This window comes from Coloeus monedula, assembly GCF_965178545.1.
Source record: "Coloeus monedula genome assembly, chromosome: 6".
NCBI lineage: Eukaryota > Metazoa > Chordata > Aves > Passeriformes > Corvidae > Coloeus > Coloeus monedula.
Genome location: NC_138786.1, coordinates 33,371,981 through 33,390,404, shown reverse-complemented (window position 1 = coordinate 33,390,404; position 18,424 = coordinate 33,371,981). Strand labels below are relative to the sequence as shown.

The 18,424-nt window shown below is 38.5% G+C and overlaps 1 protein-coding gene across 1 annotated transcript; it reads left to right on the top strand.

Moving 5' to 3' along the window:
• The first annotated feature begins 499 nt into the window (after positions 1 to 499).
• FAM98B (family with sequence similarity 98 member B) lies at positions 500 to 16,744 on the top strand. The gene is made up of 8 exons (XM_082283334.1): positions 500 to 612; positions 1,361 to 1,509; positions 2,281 to 2,415; positions 3,119 to 3,297; positions 9,909 to 9,989; positions 10,370 to 10,486; positions 12,831 to 12,998; positions 14,460 to 16,744. Exons 1-8 carry the CDS (start codon positions 548 to 550, stop codon positions 14,799 to 14,801), a joined length of 1,236 nt encoding a protein of 411 aa, XP_082139460.1. The 5' UTR covers positions 500 to 547; the 3' UTR covers positions 14,802 to 16,744.
• The last annotated feature ends 1,680 nt before the right edge of the window (positions 16,745 to 18,424 follow it).

Here is an 18,424-nt window from a genome sequence, read left to right as displayed (position 1 = left end):
TGCCCAGGAGATACAGGCTGCACCATCTCAGGCAGAATTTCACAATTTGAGAGGTCCCAGAAATATCGCGTAAGTCCAGGCCTCAAAACCTGCTTTTTCGAACCACATCCCAGAGGCAGCTTGGGATAAGAGTGGCAGAGCTGGCTGCCCTGGGTATGAGCCACGTCCGGAGCCCAAAAGGGTGGCTCTGGTCTCTCCTGGCCCTGTATGTCTCCAGGTGGCTGGTACCCGATGGAGCAGGGTAGGCGACTGCAGCGGGCAGGGGTTTGGGGCCAAATCCGGACCACAGCCGCAGGCCCAGGAGACAAGCCCCGCCGGGGAAGGGTGAGGGAACCCAGGCTCTCCCCATCACGGGCGGAAAGGCACAGCAGGGCTGTGTGGAAGGATCATTCCCAGACACGGGCGGGGGCGGCCGCCGAGAGAGGGGCGGGGGCAGCCCGGGGCCTCCCCCCGGCCGGGGCTCCCGTGTGGCGGCAGCGGAACGCGGCGGCGGGCGCGGGTTGCGGAGGGCCGGTTTGAGGCGGGCACTGCGCGGCGCGGCGCCGGCATGAGGGAGCTGCCGCCGGGCCCGGGGATGGAGAGCGACATCTTGGACGCGCTGGAGGCCTTGGGGTAACCGGGGAGCAGCGGCGGCTCCCCCGGCGAGGGGCTGAGGGCAGCCCGGCTGGGCGTGGAACGGGCCACCGCAGCCGAGGGCGAGAGGCCGGGCCGGAGGCGGGAGCGAAGGGGAGCGCGGGATCGGCAGAGGGACGGGCCCTGCGTTTCGGCGGGTGGTGGGGGCTCGGCGGGGCCGGGCCTCGGCCGGGAGCGGGGTCACGGCGTGGGCGGTGGGCTCGCCCCGGGTGTAGTGCAGGGAGGGCAGAGGAGCCCGGGCGCTCCGTGGGGTGCGGGGGTGCAGCAGCGGTGGTCAGCACTGGGGCGGCCGCTGGAGGCTGGCGGGGCAGCACCTCGTTCTGTGGTGCCTGCCCACCTCCCGCGATGTGCTTCGGATGGTACGGGACAAAATCTGTGCAAAATTTAATTTTCAGTTACATTATTCCCAGTACTCCAGGGCAGTGAATTGTTAATGTTAGGAGGCAATTTGACTAAACACTTGAATTAGTACTAGAGTTCTTCTCTGGCTGGTGTGTTTTGAGAGATCAAAGTCTGTTTTCATAAAGACATGTGAAAACGCCCGCCTTGTATTTTCTGACAAACTATTTTGTTTGTAAAGGACCAATAATTTTTTGGTTAACAAAAGTAATGTAGAAAGACTAATTCCTTTAACTGTAGTTACTAACCAGCTTAGAGTAAAATAATTGGAAAATATGTATATTTTATGTTACACTTACTTATTACTAATGCTTATCTGCCTGTACAGGTACACGGGTGCCCTGTTGGAGGAGGAAGCCCTGAATAAAGCAGCAGAAAATGGATTGTCTTCACCAGAATTTTTTGAGCTTTGCGTTTGGTTAGGTTCCCAGATAAAGTCACTTTGTAATATGGAAGAAAGCATCACTGCAACAGATGGTATATGAACGTTAATTTACAGTGGATTTAGACCCATGTTGTTCAGCTAATAGTGAAATTACAGTGTTGAAGTTTACAAGAAAGCTGAAAGGTAGCCAAACCCAGGCTGCTTTTGTGTATAAGCAGCTCTTAGATTAAGGACTTGTATTGTGAAGACTGTTTCAAAAGGGAGAAAAAAGGTGATTTGGGGTGGCTTTAGATATATATACGTAAATGTAAAAAGTACATTTGCACCTGCAATCATATTTTGATGGCATAAACTGCAGTGCTGGGTATTTTCGGGCTGTTGATCCAATGCAATATTCCAGTCAGCACCATGTGTGGGCACACGAGGTGCTAGATAGCACTGCCTGATTATTTCTGTCTAGTGCTGGAATTTGGATGGGATTTTATACTACTTTTGTTTTCACCAGAAAAGTAGTGGAACTAAAAACAATCACTGAAAATAATGAGTTCATGACTCCTGTGACTTCTTCATCAGAAAATCACGCTATTTAGTAACATAAACTGTTCACTTCCTGCTGATGTTCATTTGCATTCATGTCTTCACAGACTTCTGTAGCATTACCTCATTCAAAGCACGAGTACAATATACTATTAGAAACCATGTCTGCTTGTATGTAGGACTTTTTAAAGAAGAATGTTACTGGGGTGGTAGGTGGTTGATCTTTGGACTGTTGAAATCTGCAATTGAAGTGTATAAGTTAAAAAAATTAGATTGCAGTTGGATGTTTCTGTAAAAAGCCATTAATTGTGCATTTATTTCCATAGGTGTGAAAGATATAGAGAGCTTCCAGCTTGAAATTAGTGGCTTTCTGAGAGAAATGGCTTGTCCGTATTCATCATTGATATCTGGAGACATCAAAGATAGATTAAGAGAGAAAGAAGATTGTCTTAAACTCCTATGTAAGTAATAATAATTTTTCCCATTTATAATACAGTATTTTAGGTGCATGCTTTATTATTACTGTACAATTTACATTGAGGAGTTCTTTATGTGTTTTTAAGTTGATGTGTACAGTTGTTACTAGCTCAGCATGCATCAACTCACTTGTGCAAAGTGAAAAATAGAGCAACATTAGAAACCTGTTTTAGCAGAAACTAAAATTTCTTTTAAAAGTATGGTGCAACCTACCGAGGCCTCCTGATCCCTCTCTTGATCCAATTGTTCCAGCTCACCTAAACTGAGACCTTGCTTCCTGTGTTTGTGAGGGATCTCAGGGCAGCTTGAACAGAAAGGCCGCACAGTTTGAACGTGCTGAAAGCAGAATTGAGAGAAACAACGTCTAAGTTTAAGTTGGACTTGGACAAAGGAGTGGCAGCAGGAACCAGTGTGATAACATGAAAGTAGCCAAGGAATTTGGGGTCTAGTGGTAGAAGGGAGTTGAACAGTTAAATGCAGTGTGTAGACTGAAGGTAGGAAGTCAGGTGAGAGGAAACTGAGGTAAAGAATAGGAAACTGATACTGACCTGTTCAGAAGAGAACTGAGAAAGTCTCCCTTTTATCATGGTTATCTTACAAATGTATATATTGTAGCTGTACTGAGAATGTGGATGCAGAAATACTTAAGCGTCTCTAAATCTGCCATTATGGTGCTTTTCTCTCTAGTATTTCTAAGTACAGAACTTCAGGCTTTAAAGATACTGCACAGCAAGAAAAGTAAGGGCTCTCATTTGGAAAAGCACAATGAAATTATTCAGGAAGTGCAAGCTATTTGCGATGCACTGGGTCTGCCAAACTCCCCATCTTCTGGTATTCCTCCCTTGTTAACCAGCGTGGAACAAAAGGTATGGGCTTTTACATCTTCTCTCTGTTGCTAAACTGTAAGCACTACCTCTGTAAGCATTGATCCTAGAGTTGAGGCCTAGCAGTCTCACCCATAAAAGCCCTATCTGACAAGTGCAAAAGAATTTTAATTCTGAAAGCCAGCTTAGTGTTTTAAGTTAAACTGGTTTGAGTTGAAGTATTTCAGCATTTCCCTGAGGTTGCAATGTACCTGGTAAGACATACTTTGCCATGCAAGTTTCAATTATAAGTTTTCTTCTTACCCATTCAAATGTGCTGCAGCAAGCAGAAGACTTTAGGTAATAACTGATTGTGCCTTTATATACCTGTAGTAATTTATGGGATGCATTTAAATTTAATATCCAAAACTTAAATTCTTTTTAGTTTATTAATTTCTTAATTGCAAGTATGGTTTTGTTGGTGCTATTGCCTAAGTTGCAAAGAGGATGAAAATGCCTGAATTGCCAGTATTCAGTGAATAAGCCCTGTTAAACCTTATTCAGCAAGATAGTTCTTTCCATGGTGTCCCTCTAGGTTCTAACTCATTTCACTGATGTGATCCTTAGTCTGATTTCCTTGCTGCAGAATGTAAATAGGCTCTTGAGGTGGAAGTTACCTTCTTTATCAGACAGATAAAAGTTTTGCTCTTCATCTCTTTCTGGTATCTGGGGAGAGAGTGACCAATCCCCCCTTAAGGGTAGAATAAAAACTCCCTCTGCTTCTGGGTCTTTGAGTTTAATAATTTTACATGATTGTGCTTCTTTTTTTTCTTCTTCTTCATCAGCCAGTGGGCAGTTGAACATTCAGAGAGTTTGGGGGGGGGGGCCTGTTACTTGCATGGTTTTCTTACATCTCTCTTCAGCATGACAAGACAAAACCTTTAATAGGTTCATTTATAAAAGGCATCACCCAGGGGCAAACAGACATGACTATTCCTACACTATTAACTGTGCCTGATACATTTAGTTCTAAGGAAATCTTTACATCCAGTAAATATTTTTGAAGGGATGAAAAAACAGTTTTCAAAAATTGTTTTCAAAAAGCAGTGTTCTGAGAATGAAAATGTCAGAGTCACAGCTAATAACTAATGGATTGAAACTGGCCTGATTGTGCTGCTCTCCCTCTATGAGTGTTAGCTGTGTTTACATCCATGTGTGTTTATAGGCTGCAACCATGGCTGGTGGCCTTCCTTGCTCAGTTCTTTGCTTCACTTCTCAGGTACAGATTTGGTTTCATCCCATTATAGGGATAGGATTCCAGTTCTGCAGTTGTGGGACAGCAAGACCAGACCTGGAGCACCAGTTCCTTCATACACACGTAGTGATACTAGAGCATTTCCTTTGAATTATTAGACAGCTGGTATCTGCTGCCTTTTGCAAAGTCCAAGATTTCCTATCCGATAGGATCACAGGCTTGAATTGTGCATAGTGTTGGCGTCCCAGTTTGTATAAACTGTTAAACTTTCAGAAGTACTAAAATGAGCAGAATCTTAAAAGCGTTTTATCTTTGCGTTTGGTTGGGTTTTTATTAATAATGCTGCCTGGACTATTTTCCAGTAGTTCTCAGATCTGTCAGTTCCACAGTGGTTATACCACTTTTACTCACTTCAAAGTGTAGAAAGGTGGCAAAACTAGTTCGTTCATCTTCTGTGACTCCAAATTAATAGAGTAATTTGTTCTCTGTGCGTTTCATCCCTTATAAACAAAGGATTTTTTCCCTGCCTTGCAGGAGATTTTGTAGCATTTCTGCTTTGTGTTTACTTGTCCTTCATTACTTTAATATAGGACAAGTTTCGAGTTATATTTGCAGGGAGCAAGAGTTAGAGACCTACATTTATAGGTGTAGCTGCATTAGAAAGGTGGTGCCACCAATTAAAGTTCATTGGCTTTGTAAACATTTTTTTAAGAGCACCATTTTGTTACTTTTTTTTATATGCTCACAGAAATTCACTTGAAATGATCCATTTATTTTTCCAAATATTTTTTGGCTTTTGATTTAGTTAGGTTCTGCATAAAATTGCACTGTTGATGTTTAGTCATTCATAATGTCATTTATGTCATTCATAATACAGGCTTACATACTGATCTAGTATTTTTATTTAGTGTATCTGCACATGTATCTGCAGCATTTCAACATGTCTACTCTTTGTCTCTGTCCAGCATCTTCAGCATTGTCAGTAGCTGTGGGAGTAGTTCTGAGAATAGTTTGGCTGTGCAGCAGCAACCTACCAAAGGGAGAGATCACACACTGTATTTTGGTATGGAACATTAGAACATTTATTGTTTTAAGTAATTTTCCAGTTTATTTAAGAGACTAGTATAAAATCAGGATTCCTTTCTTCATTCAAAATGAGTTTTATAGTAGCTCAAACTTTGAATATACGATCATAGCAAGTATCTTTTGCATCTCCTGTAATTACCATGGGTAGTGGTTATCAACATAGCCACTGTGAAAATGTGAGAGAACAGCCTTCTACCTCTAAGTGTATTTTATTCTATTGTATAATACTGAAAAACTAATAGTAATTTTTCAGTTGTTTAAGATGCTGTTCCCTTGTAAAGTATATTTACAAAGCAGGAATCTAGGAGTCATTCTGAAATGTAGTGCCAAAACCTCCATAAATTCTAAATGAACATTGATGAAAGATTCAGAAAAGTTTATGCCACTGTTGTGCTTTGTAACTAGTGCTTACATCTGGCTGTTTTCCAATCCAGGTAGTGTGAATTTCACACCTAATTACAAAGTGACATTCTAATACTGTTTATCTGAAAAAACTCTTAATGTGATATTATTTAAAAGACTTCTGAACATTTTTGCCCGCGTTATGAAAAGTACTCTGCTACTTTTCACATATCAGTAGAATGAAAAGAAACTATAAAGGGCTACCAAACAAACTAAGTCAAAATTAAGCTAACATAACACTTAAGTGAAATGCTAGAAGAATTTTTTTTTTTACATATTTGGGTATACATCCTAGAATTTATTAATACTTTAATTAATGTATTACATTTAACTGTTGATCTGTGATAATTTTATGGATGTAATGGTGCCTGGACAGTAAGTATTAATGTAACTGCAGGGAACAAAACAAAAGAGTTGTCCTGTTCACCAGACATCAGGGTCAAACAAAAATGTATTTAGAGTTAGATAAATACTGAATTTATCTGCAGGTATATGAAAGAGAGGCTTAAAAATATTTTGTGCTTAAGATTTTAGGTGATCTCTCTGCAACTGTACAGTTGTACAGTACACCTGATGACTAATCAGGGTAATGTTCTTTCCTCAAAGTGTTGATATTTTGACTTAATAAAATGACACCTGTCCCCAGGTCAGGTTTTTTCAAAATCTCAAAAAACCCTGGAGGTGCATTCATACGTGATGTTTTTCTGTGCAAGAGGTATTAAACGTAAAAATTACTGTTTTGACAGATGAGAATATTTAATAAATATATTGAACATGATAATGAAATGTGAGCTAAATTTTTTTTTCAGTAATACAAAATTACAAAACAAATGAGAAATGTCGTGTTCAATACATAAAGGTACACTTCATTTGGTAACAGTAGAATAACTGTGTATTTTTATGAGCAGATTTTGAAGTTGGTATTTTTGTCTCACGTTTTATTTCATGTTATATTTAGAGAGTGTGTGAACTTTCGAAGCAATCCCATAAATTTCTAGTGTTACCAAGGTCATTGATTACACAGTATGTCAAATAGTCAAATATTCTTGTCTACATCTAGTTCTAATTATTTGGTTTGCTTTTTACACCTGACTGTGTAAAATCTTTAGGATGATTTGGCTGTTAGAATTTGTTTTATGTTTCTTTGAGTGTGTTTTCAGTGCTCTTTTATCTGGGCACTGCTTTTAGTATTGTTCCCACTTATATGTGCAGGCTTCTCTTTAGGTTGTGGTGTTTTTTTGGACTCCTGCTTATCCTTCTCAATCCAGGGCAACTGCTGTGTGTGGGAATATGGGTTATAACATAGATGATTCTCACATCCATTGTATTCTTGTCCTTTGGCAGACTGTTGTGTGTCAGGGTTCTTGTGTTCATACCTCTGTCATCAGTCATAGCTGGACAACATATTCTGCAACTGTAAGGCAGCTCATCTTATTTCGCCATTATAGCAGTAGAATTTCCCCATGAGCCCTGCTGATGGGAGTGAGGAGCAAGTGCAGATTCAGTGTTCTGAATATGACTTTACAGTGTGTCATAAGCATAGACCAGTTCATCAGTGAAGAGATTCCTCCTTAACTGTTATTGATTAGTAAGGCTGTACTGGATAAGAATTACATCGGTATTCTCTTTTAACTTGGAAAGAAGAGGTTGCAGAAATTTGGGGCTGGTTTCTCAGTCAATAAAGGATTGTTTAATTTAGCTGCTCTTGTTTCTTCTAGTTCTGATTTTCATTGATTATCTTCCTTAATTGTTCTCTCTAAACTTCCTTTCACTTTTCAGTTCATAGAAATCAGGAGTATGCAGCGCTGATCGACCTGTGATGGCAGAATGTGTGGCTTTTGTATGTGGAGCCCAGTGTTGCATTTATCTCTTGGTTGTCCTTGCAGCTGCAAACTTAAAATAATTCTAGCCTCTAGATAGTATTCATCATCACTGGTTTTCAGATCTTCTTTCACACTCTAACTGTGAATTATATTGAAGATTTTTAATTTTGTTGTACTGGTTTTTGTTTCAGCAGCTGGTCTCATTTTGATAGACTCTCTTCCTTTCAACCTTTGAGGTAATATTTCTGACCTCAATGGTATATGAATAGACACCTCTTGCCCAATAGAATTTTTAATTAGTCTGCTGTTCATTCCTTCTTCTATACTAATTACTGATCTGTTCATCTCTTGCTGTCATACTGATCTTACTCTATTGCTGATTATTAACTTTAGATTTTGATTCTTCAGACACTTACTTAAATTCAAACATAGTTTGTGCTTAGGTACATTTGCATTTTGGAGCAGAATATGACAGGCACCGTGTACATGCTTCAGTAAAAAAAAAAAGGCTACATTCAGAAGACAGACAGACAACCCTGGAGTGCTTTTTGTAAAGAAAATAAAGGTTGTAGAGAAGCAAGAATTATCAGAGAAAGAGGAGTGTTGGGATCAGTACGGTACATGGAACTGAACTTCACCCTTATTGCACCTCTTTTGATATGAATGAAATATAACAGCAGGAAATATTACAGTAATTAGATGGCCACTTTCAGATACTACTAGGCTGTCTTTTCTGATAGAGTCAAAACACAGTTTTCCCTTAGTTTGTTCACTGCACAATATATTTACCTCATACTTTTTCTGGGATATTGTGTTTTTAACCTGCCATAGTGCTGCCCAGCAGTGATGTAAAAAGAAAGAACAAAATACATACATCTTGGTTTTCACACAGAATTTGAGATCAGATTTTTTTCTTCATATATATAAAAAAAATTGAGATACTTACAAAAATCCTGACATATACTCCTGAGAATTGATTTTCTGAGTATTTCTTTTAACAATGAACTGAGTGCTCTAGAATTTGATTTCTGACTTCTGGATTTTTTTTTCATAGCAATCACTAGAGATGATATTTCTGTAATATGTGACACTCAAAACTGAGCTTTGAACCATGCCTCTGTAACAAATGTAGTGTAAATGCCTGTGTGCTCACATGAAGTCTTAAAATCCTTGCAAATGTATCTAATGGCTGTCCCCAGCTACGGGTTTTACTGTAGATTGTGCACCACCTTAATCCTTCCTTTGACATATAAAAGAAAATTAACTCTAGTTTTACTTGTTTTGCTTGGTTCCCCATGGTTATTTACTAAAGGAAATGAAGATGTAGTTCACTCCATCAGACTGGGTACAAAACTTGAAGGAACAATAATATGCATGCAGTCAACTCCAGCTGAAAAACCAGTTGGCTGGAAAGTTATGCACAAGTGTTTTGAGCATTCTTGGTAATGGTTTCAGAAGACCTTTGCCAAAGGAAGTTCACTCAAGAAGAGGAGGTAGAGGTTTCTTGTAATGAGAGAGGAGAATGTGGTGGTGGTTGGAAGACAGCATATTTCACTTCACTAGTGGAAGAAGTATAAGCAAGTTTGATTTGGAGTGAATGCAGAAGTTTTAAACATAATGTTAGCTGGAGCCACTTAAAGGATTAGAATAAAATTAATGAGAAACAATGACTGCATACCTATCATACCTCCTGCCTTTCTTCATAGCACCCATCACCAGATTTTTTTGTAGCCCAGTGTAGCATTTGGCAACAGAACTCTGAACTTCCTGTTGTAATTACAACACTTAGGTATATGTAAAATTAGTAATTTAACTAGTCTTACTTTCTGTATGCACTTGATAAATTTGCTATATAGATACTGTTCTGTTGATGGGAAGAGAAGTGATGTGCCATAAAATATTTTTGCATAGAGGCTGGTCATCTTCTTAAAGTATTCAGGAAATCTTTTTAAAGCAGATCATAAGCCAGAAGATGTGTATCTGTTTTCATGAGTCTGCTGAAACAAACATGCTGTGTTTGATCTTCCAAGTAACAAAATGAGGCTGTAACAAATTGTGCTGAAATAAATCTAAATATTTGTGTTCTGAGATGTATGGTTTTTTTTCAGATAAAGGACATTCTCTCAAAAGTTAAAAATAACCATGTGGGGAAATCACTGCTAACAAAACCTTTGAACTCTGACCAAGTGGTAAATAAAAGTTTCTCCATTTCTTTTCTCCATTTAACAGGATGGTCAAAATAAATGCATATGGCTTCATTTAACTTTGCATTTTTAAAGTCACTGTTCTATTGCTGAATATTAATACTAAAATTCAGTTGCTAAATACTAACAACGATAATCAGATACTTCCAGAATTGACATTATAAAACAGACCTTGTGTTGATTCATCAGTTGTTCAGTTTCAAAACATTTTGTATATACGTACTACTGTAGCATTACATAGATGCATGTAGTTTATAGTAGTCACCTTGGGATAGACAACTTAGTTGATAAATGGGATTAACTTTGAATTGACTTCTATAACTTTATATATTTGAGTGTTTGAATTTTTTATTGTAACACTGCAGGAAAGATTGGAAAAAATCAATGATGCTCTTTGCAGTGAGTACGAGTGTCGACGGCGGATGTTAATGAAGAGGCTCGATGTGACTGTACAGTCTTTTGGCTGGTCTGACAGAGCAAAGGTAAAACTTGATGTACTTTTTGCTTCCTGTAGGTGGGAGTCTGCTACAGTTCCCCAAGTCTTCCTACAGAATATGCATACCATGTAAATACACAAATAAACTTCTATCACTGTTATCTTTTTTCCAGCCTGTTTCTCATCCCAAATATCCAAATATTTGTAATATCCAAATCCTAGGTATTGAGGAAGGGGATGGATTTAACCAGGTGGCACAGCCTATCCTTTGTGACTATTTATAGCTTCACAATTAGAAATTCTAGCATGCTTTGTTGGGGTTTCTCACTTTAAATATAAAGTTCCCATCTCCCTGTTTTCTGTATCTAACACCCTCCAATGAAGTAAACTAGGAGGGAATTCAGCACTTTTCATGCAGATACAAAAGTAAGACAAAGACTGGGCCTTAACATAGGTTGGGTGTAAAACGTGGCTGCTCATGAAGTCTGTGCGGTTACAGACTGCCCCCTATCTTGGATTCAGTGCTGCTGGATGAACAGCCGTGCAGTTGAACAGGTTATTTGAATAGTACTTGTGTGAGAAAATCACACAATTGCTTGTAATCCTTCAGGTCACTAAAAATTCCAAAGCACTCCTCTGTATTTGCTCTGCAGGTATTGCTTTAATTCTGTTAATTTCATTTGTACTATTTCCTAGAACTTTGTATATTAAAAAACAGTCATGATATTTCTGAGCTGGAAATATATGTTGTGTGTATCCAGCAGAGTAGGGAGAGAAGATACATGAAGTTTGTAATTTGATGAAGGCACGTGTGAGAAGCTGGAGGCGGTAAGATCAGCTTTCCTGCCAAAGGTTTCTGTAGAAAGCTTAAGATGGATAAATCTTAAAATTTGGAAAGCTTACTGAAAGTATGGATTGTCTTTGTCACCAGTCTTTGCGGCATCACAATTTGTCATTGACACATGCAGAATCAACTTCATGAAGTTCACTAAATATCAGTGCAAGACATGAGTCTAGGTGCTGCTGTGCTGTGTTGGAATGGCTCACTGTTTAACTTTTGAAGGGGTTGTGAATGCTTTTATGCTGCAAGAAAGGAAAAGGGGGGCATTTAGCTTAGAGAAGCCAGGAGATGTCCCTACTTGTATAACTTCCTTACAGCTGTACCAATACAATTATATGTCTTCAGATTTAGAGCATACTTCTGAAATGTAGTTGAGGTGACTGATGACTAATTTAAGCAGGCTAAAACTTTGTCACTTGCTATTGTTCCATTCAAACAATGTGAAAAACATGAATGCCCTTTTGAAATAGAACAATAGTTTAAAGAGATTTTTGATGATAAAGTAGTCAGATGATTCATTTTCCTGTCTTTTAAAGACTTTTGATGTGAAATATATGCAGTTACAGAAATAACCAAGTGATATACTAATTCAAAATTACATACTATTTTCAATCTTTTTTTTCCCCTTATTTCTCTTGAAGGAGGTTCATAACTTCTTTGAGAAGGTTTTGAGAATTGAAAATGTTCTGGCATTGATGTAATTTAGAGAAAGAAACAAATTGTTGTCTTTCTAAGATTTGTTAGCTTGCCTTTTTTTTCCCCCACCATTAAATAGGTATTGATACGTTTCTCTGCTTTTGATGGTGTGGCATTTTTGGGGGTTTTTTCAGTTTTTTGTAACTTGTTCAGTCCCCAAGAGGGATAAGTTTGCAGACTGAATTGGGTTCACAAAGGATGGAGTAATTGCCTAGGAAAACAGTCTTGTAAAGGTTCAGCACCTATTGTCTGATCTAGCCAATATCAGATGTTTTATTTCACTCTGAAGATCATTCCAAATTTTCCCAGAAAGTATATTTATTTTTCTTTTTTTGTTAAACAAATGAAGCATCAAAGCATGTTTGGAAAAAATCTCATACTCTCTCCTTCTTAGTCTCACTTTTTCATGGCTTACATAAGTGTTTTGCAGCATTGGTATATTTTCAGGTTTTTTCCACAAATTTACCATACTTTGAAGCTGCTCTGTTTTCATTACATTTAGAAGCGGTCTGTTGAATATGGTTATGGAAAGCTCTTGAGAGAGCAGGAGGTACTCCTTAGGTTTTAGTCTGTAGACACATTGGAAGACATTAAGGAATCTGTTTGATGCCAGTGGATAGAGGAGTTTCTTTTGTAATGGTGCTAAGTTTCAGCATCAATTATATGAAATCAGCAGCACTTTCTGTATAATAGCTCCACCAACAGGAAGAGAACTGGTGATGACTGGCACTATGTTTTGTAAGGTAGTCTGTATTTTCAGAAGTGAAACTTACTGAGACCGGTATGTGGTTTATTGGAAGTCTGTTGGTGTGTTTGATGCCTGGCAAGTAAGTTGTTTGATGTTATCCTTTAGGTAAAAACAGATGAAATAGCACGGATCTATCAGCCCAAGCGCTATGCGCTGTCTCCAAAGTCCACCATTACATTAGCTCACCTTCTTGCTGCTCGCGAGGATTTGTCCAAGATCATACGAACAAGTAGTGGATCAACACGGGAGAAAACCGCCTGTGCTATCAACAAGGTATGGTTTTTGTTTCTGGCATGTGATAAAGGGACATGGGAATTTACAGACCTACCAGAAGTAATTCTGGAATTACACTGGTTTTGCTTGGTGCTTTCATCCATTTAAGAAAGGAAGGTTTGCAGTATTCCAGTAAACATTGCAGAAACTTCTTTTTTTTATCTTGCTGGACAGTCAGTCATGCAACAGGATGAAACAGAGTAGTGTAGATGAGAGGGAACAATGTGGGGGGTGTACATGTGTGTGCAAATGACCTCTTGAGTTCAGTGGAACTGTGCACATCAAGGATACATAAAAGTATTTGTGGTATCAGTTCCTGGGCTAACTTTCCAGGATTGTGTTGCTAGGTTTGTAAACCACCATCTCTAGTTCATCTAGTTGTGTGTTACAAATCACAAAAGTTTCTGTGGAAATGTCATTTTGCTGCAAAGTAAAATTATCTGGTTTGGCTACAGTAATGAAACAACGTTGTGCTGCTTTCTTGTGTGTGGTAAAAGCTGAAGCTTGCAAGTAGTGACATGAGTTTCACCATTCAAATGGTGACTAAACCTGCTTTTATTGATCCTGTATTTACAGATTTTTCTAGTGTTTTTTGCCTCATTTATACCCTTTAATATGTTTTGATCCTGAACACTCTGAAATTTCTTAATTATTGTAGGATCTCAGAGAAAGTTGGGGTTTTTTTCTTGAGAGAACTTTAGTTGGAGTGCCTGGGACTGATCAGGGAATGTTAACAATGATCACACAAAGTTTAGGAAATCTGAAAGCAACAACAAAAAGACCTATTTGGGTACATCTTTGTTCTTCAACTTAATGTTTTGTGTAACTTTGTCCAGTACAGTTTCTCTTTTTGTGCACTGAGTAATACCTGCCATAGTCAAGAGCTCTTTCTTTTTTTCCTTTTCTTGAAAGTGTTACTGCAGCCTATTGCATATTTTGTTCGTTCCAGCTCTGTACTGAGTGTCAGTAGTTTCTGATGGTAGGCAAACTGGTGTTCCTTCGAGAATTGCACATCAATTTGCCAGTTTGTTTTTTGCCAGCTGATGAGGTTTGAACTTGAACTTTGAAATTTATGTAGAAGAGCCACATCATAAGGAATCTTTTCTATATGAATATATATTTGTATTTGTATATATTACATATGAGGTATGTATATTGCTTATTGCAATACTAATACTTCAGGTGTGCAGTGTTCTTCATAAAAATTTCACAAAAGTAATATGAGTCAGCTAGCTGCAGTTATTTCTGTTTTAGAGGTGAAAAATGAGAACACTTTCAAGAGTTCTGTTGTGGTGTTACAAGGACAGGAGATAGTGATTCTGCTGTCACGCACTGCACTGAGGGGCTGTATTTCCTGAACACAGCAGGCAGCAGTTCTCTGTCCACAGGAGAAAATCCTGTGTCTCTTCAAGTTATTTCTATTATTTTTTAACTCTGAAAATCACCAATTTTTCCATATAGGTTCTGATGGGGAGAGTCCCTGACCGTGGAGGCAGACCAACAGAGATTGAACCACCTCCTCCCGAAATGCCTCCATGGCAAAAACGACAGGAAGGTGGTGGAAGAGGTGGCTGGGGAGGTGGTGGTGGTGGTGGAAGGGGTAACTGGGGGGGTGGAGGGGGTAGAGGAGGAGGAGGTGGAGGTTTCAGAGGTGGTGGAAGAGGTGGGGGTGGCTTCCAGGGTGGGGGTGGCTTCCAGGGTGGGGGTGGCTTCCAAGGTGGCAGGGGAGGAGGTTATGGTGGCAGGGGAGGCTATGGTGATCCATATGGTGGAAGAGGAGGGGGAGGATACCGAAGATACTAAAGTACTGTAAATCTTGACAGAGTAACTGGCAAGATACAGTGGTGGTATTTACTGGTATTAGGAATTTAGGTATGTTGACTTGGGTTTAGGCTAGAATTAAGTATGACCGTATGAATCATTTCATTAGACCAACTGATGTTCTCACTGAGTTCTTTTAGTTAACTGAACAGAACTTTTATACTAAAATCTGATGACTAAAGTCCTTGGTTTTCGTACTGCTTATATGGTGTTTTTTATTGTCATGTTATTTAAAGTAAGTCTCAGAAAACGGAATAAAACCCTTTCTAAACAAACAAAAATATATTAATGGTCAGACCTCTCTAATTATTGCATGTTGCATATCTACTCTCCTGCTCCAAAATGTTGTGTAGAAAAAAAAAAGTAGGCCTAAGAACTAGATGAAACCACTTTTAAAAGACTCAAGAATGCTGCTTTTAGGCTTGTTCTTCATTCATAGTTTTCATGTGGGACATACAAATGAATTTTAATTTCAAATGTTAAAATCCTTAAGGCTTTGGTCAAAATTATCAATTGGATTCGGTTATTCTTGCAGAACTTCACATTAAAGTAACACTGTGAATTAATACTTTACACAGGTTAATCAAATCAGGTTGTTTTTTGTGGTCATAATGTATCAGACACTCATTAAAGGTCGGAGCGTGTACTGTAAACTCATAATCGTAGTGAGTTTTGATAGTGTTTTATTTTCATTTGACTTGTTGTCCGTTATTGGTGTTTCAAAAAAAAAAAATTTAAGATCAGATTGGGCAGAAAACCTGCAGCCATCACGTCTGATAAGAATTCATGTGTATAACCTTGTGTATCAGGTTTGAGACACAAAGTTTGAATAAGCTGAGCTTCGTAAAAAAGAACATGACATTTCTTCTTGCCTTTTCTTCTTCCCTCTTTTTTTTTTTTTATAATTTTCCTCTTCTCCCCTGCCTGCTCTGTGTTTGGGAATCACCAACTGCCTAGTTAATAAGTTAGTAAGACACCTCATACAGCAGCTGCCTTTTCTCAGTGATTTCTTTCTCTCTTACTCTGCCAACCTAAAAGAAGCCCTGTCTTGACATGGTATAGGTGCCTTCTCCCTTACATACACTGTTACTCTAGAAGAAGGAGTGGCTACAGTACTAGAGACAGAAGTCAGCTGTCATACCATCATGGCTGTGTAAATATATGTAGTCAGGAATTAAATTTAGAGCTGTCACTTAAAGAAGTGAGTTTCTGCTGCCCAGTATCTCTTAGATCTCCCATGTTGTAAGGCCACTCCTGAGAACAGAGGTGGAACAGGGGATGATGCCTGAATGTACTCATGACAGCCTTTATCAGGGTCAGGTTACTGCAGAGATTCAGGAAGGCATCTGATTAACCTGGTGTGTCTGATGATTAAATAGCACAGCAGACTTGAAGCACTTGTAACTGTAGGCTCAACTGCAGGTTGAACTTTAGGATTTGATTTCGGATTTATGTTCCTCAGTTAGAAGTTCTTTCTGCACAAATTTCCTATTGGTGTTCATTGGTGTTTTGTTACTTTCATAAACATACGTATCACATCCTGTTTCACTGGCAACTTCGTGCATGAATGTAAAGCTCTGCTCCAAATCAAATTATTATCATTCAAAAGTTTTTCTCCTGTTATTTCCTCTCTCATCAGTTTGCTTGAGAATGCTGCTTCTGATGCAATAGATACGGCTTTACCCAGGCTTTAGGGTCCCAGCAGGTGCCTGACAAAAAGAGGCAGAAGTTTTCCTTGTTAGAATTTGTTAGCCGGGATGTGAACTTTTGCAATAATGGCTTAATGTCACCCAACTGCTAACACTATAGTTCCTTTGCCAATTTTTTTTCTATGCTTCTTACTGGCTTAAGCCCTTGGCAGCCTCTGCAATCTTATGGAGAGACCCTCATGGGTCACGTGGGAGCACAGTACTGGTTGTCTTGATTCTGAGCTTGGTTTTTGCCTAATGGTCTGGGATAGCTCACAAACTGATGACATACCAAATGAGACTGCTGGCCTTGAGTGAAGTGTTGGTCAGCAAAGGAACAGAGAATAGTTTTTTAACAACCAAAGCCTTAAGATTAAATTCTGTTTGCTCATCCGAATGTTATTTTTTGCTACAAGTAAACCAGCAGTCAAGCATGTGACTTCATCAAGGCAATACACTCTGAAAAACAAACTACTTATTTACACTTAAAGGTTTCATTAGTCTTAGGATGCAAGGTTGCACAGGTTTAATTGGGTTTTAACTGCAGATGTGGATGTGCCTTGATGTTTTTACACTCATCAGTCCATCCTGTTTGTAGTAGGCAGGACAGTTCTAAATGAAGTAAATCATCAAGTGAAGCAGGTACATGCCCACTTGAATTGTAACAGTTAAATTATTTCAGTATCATATTTCAATTATATGTATGTAGACCATATAAAATATGGAAATATGAATAGGCTGGAGATTTTTAATCTGGCCATTTCAGATTTTTTAAAGTAATTTAAAATGTGAAGCCAGTAGTTGAAAACTAAAGCACCACCATATTCCATGGAGGTATCCTCTGCTGTCCTCTTGTCAGAATGTATGCTTTTAATTTCTCAAACAATGCAATAACATCATGAGAGTAATTGATTTAAACCTCAAGTTTTGTCTTGAAAAAAAAATATTTTCAAAAATTCTGTTGCAAGTAAAAAGATTTTCATATATATGTTTGTGAACATTTTTGTGTTTATTCACACTTAGTGAATACCTAAATTAATATTGTTTTGTTTGTTGAAGAACTGAAAAAAAGGTTGTGGATTTTTTTCAGGTATTGAGAGAGATACTTTTGTTAACAGCTGTAAACACTGAGGAATAAAGTACTGTATTTGAAATTATTGCATCATCTGTGTATTGTGATTTGGATCCACTACCATATGTTCCTCCTTTGTTTGTAAGAAAGAATTCCTGCTGGTGATTTACAACAGTGATGAAACTTACTTTTTATGGTAATGAAAATATCATATATTTTGACTAAAATGGAGAAAGCTGTAGATAATTCTAGAGGAAAATTTTAACAGCCGAAGTATGTCACAAGTCTGGGATTTTGTCTAAGGAGTTTGTTTGGGATTACTAAGGAATCTCAGTTACATTTTATCTTAGTAAAAAAAAAATTAAACAGTGATCTATATGATCACTGCTTTTGTGTTTATGTAAACTAAGGAAATATATTCCAATTACTGCTCAAGTTTTCTTTTTATTACTTTCTGTAATTACAAAGAGAACCACAACTTGTTTTGTATAAGACTGTAGAGCAGATTTGTCATATAAAGAGGAGTTTCACCTCTTGTCTTCCCTCATGATTGTAGATAACTGAATAAATGTCCATTTCCCCATATAAAAACAAATTTAGGATATGGTATTTTGACGTTTACTATAAGGTGAAGAAGAATAGCAAGTGTTCAGGGTGCTACAGTGCTGCCTGTGCAATAGGCAGCATTAGCAGAGGCAGCAGAAGCCTTGCTTGAACTTGGCTATTGTGCTGTGAAATCTTTTCTAACGTAGCATTCTTAACAAAAGTGAGAGACTATGATAGCAAAGACTGGTGCTTTGTAATACTTGGAATAGTGAGTAGCAAAACAATGTCTGTACTGTGTC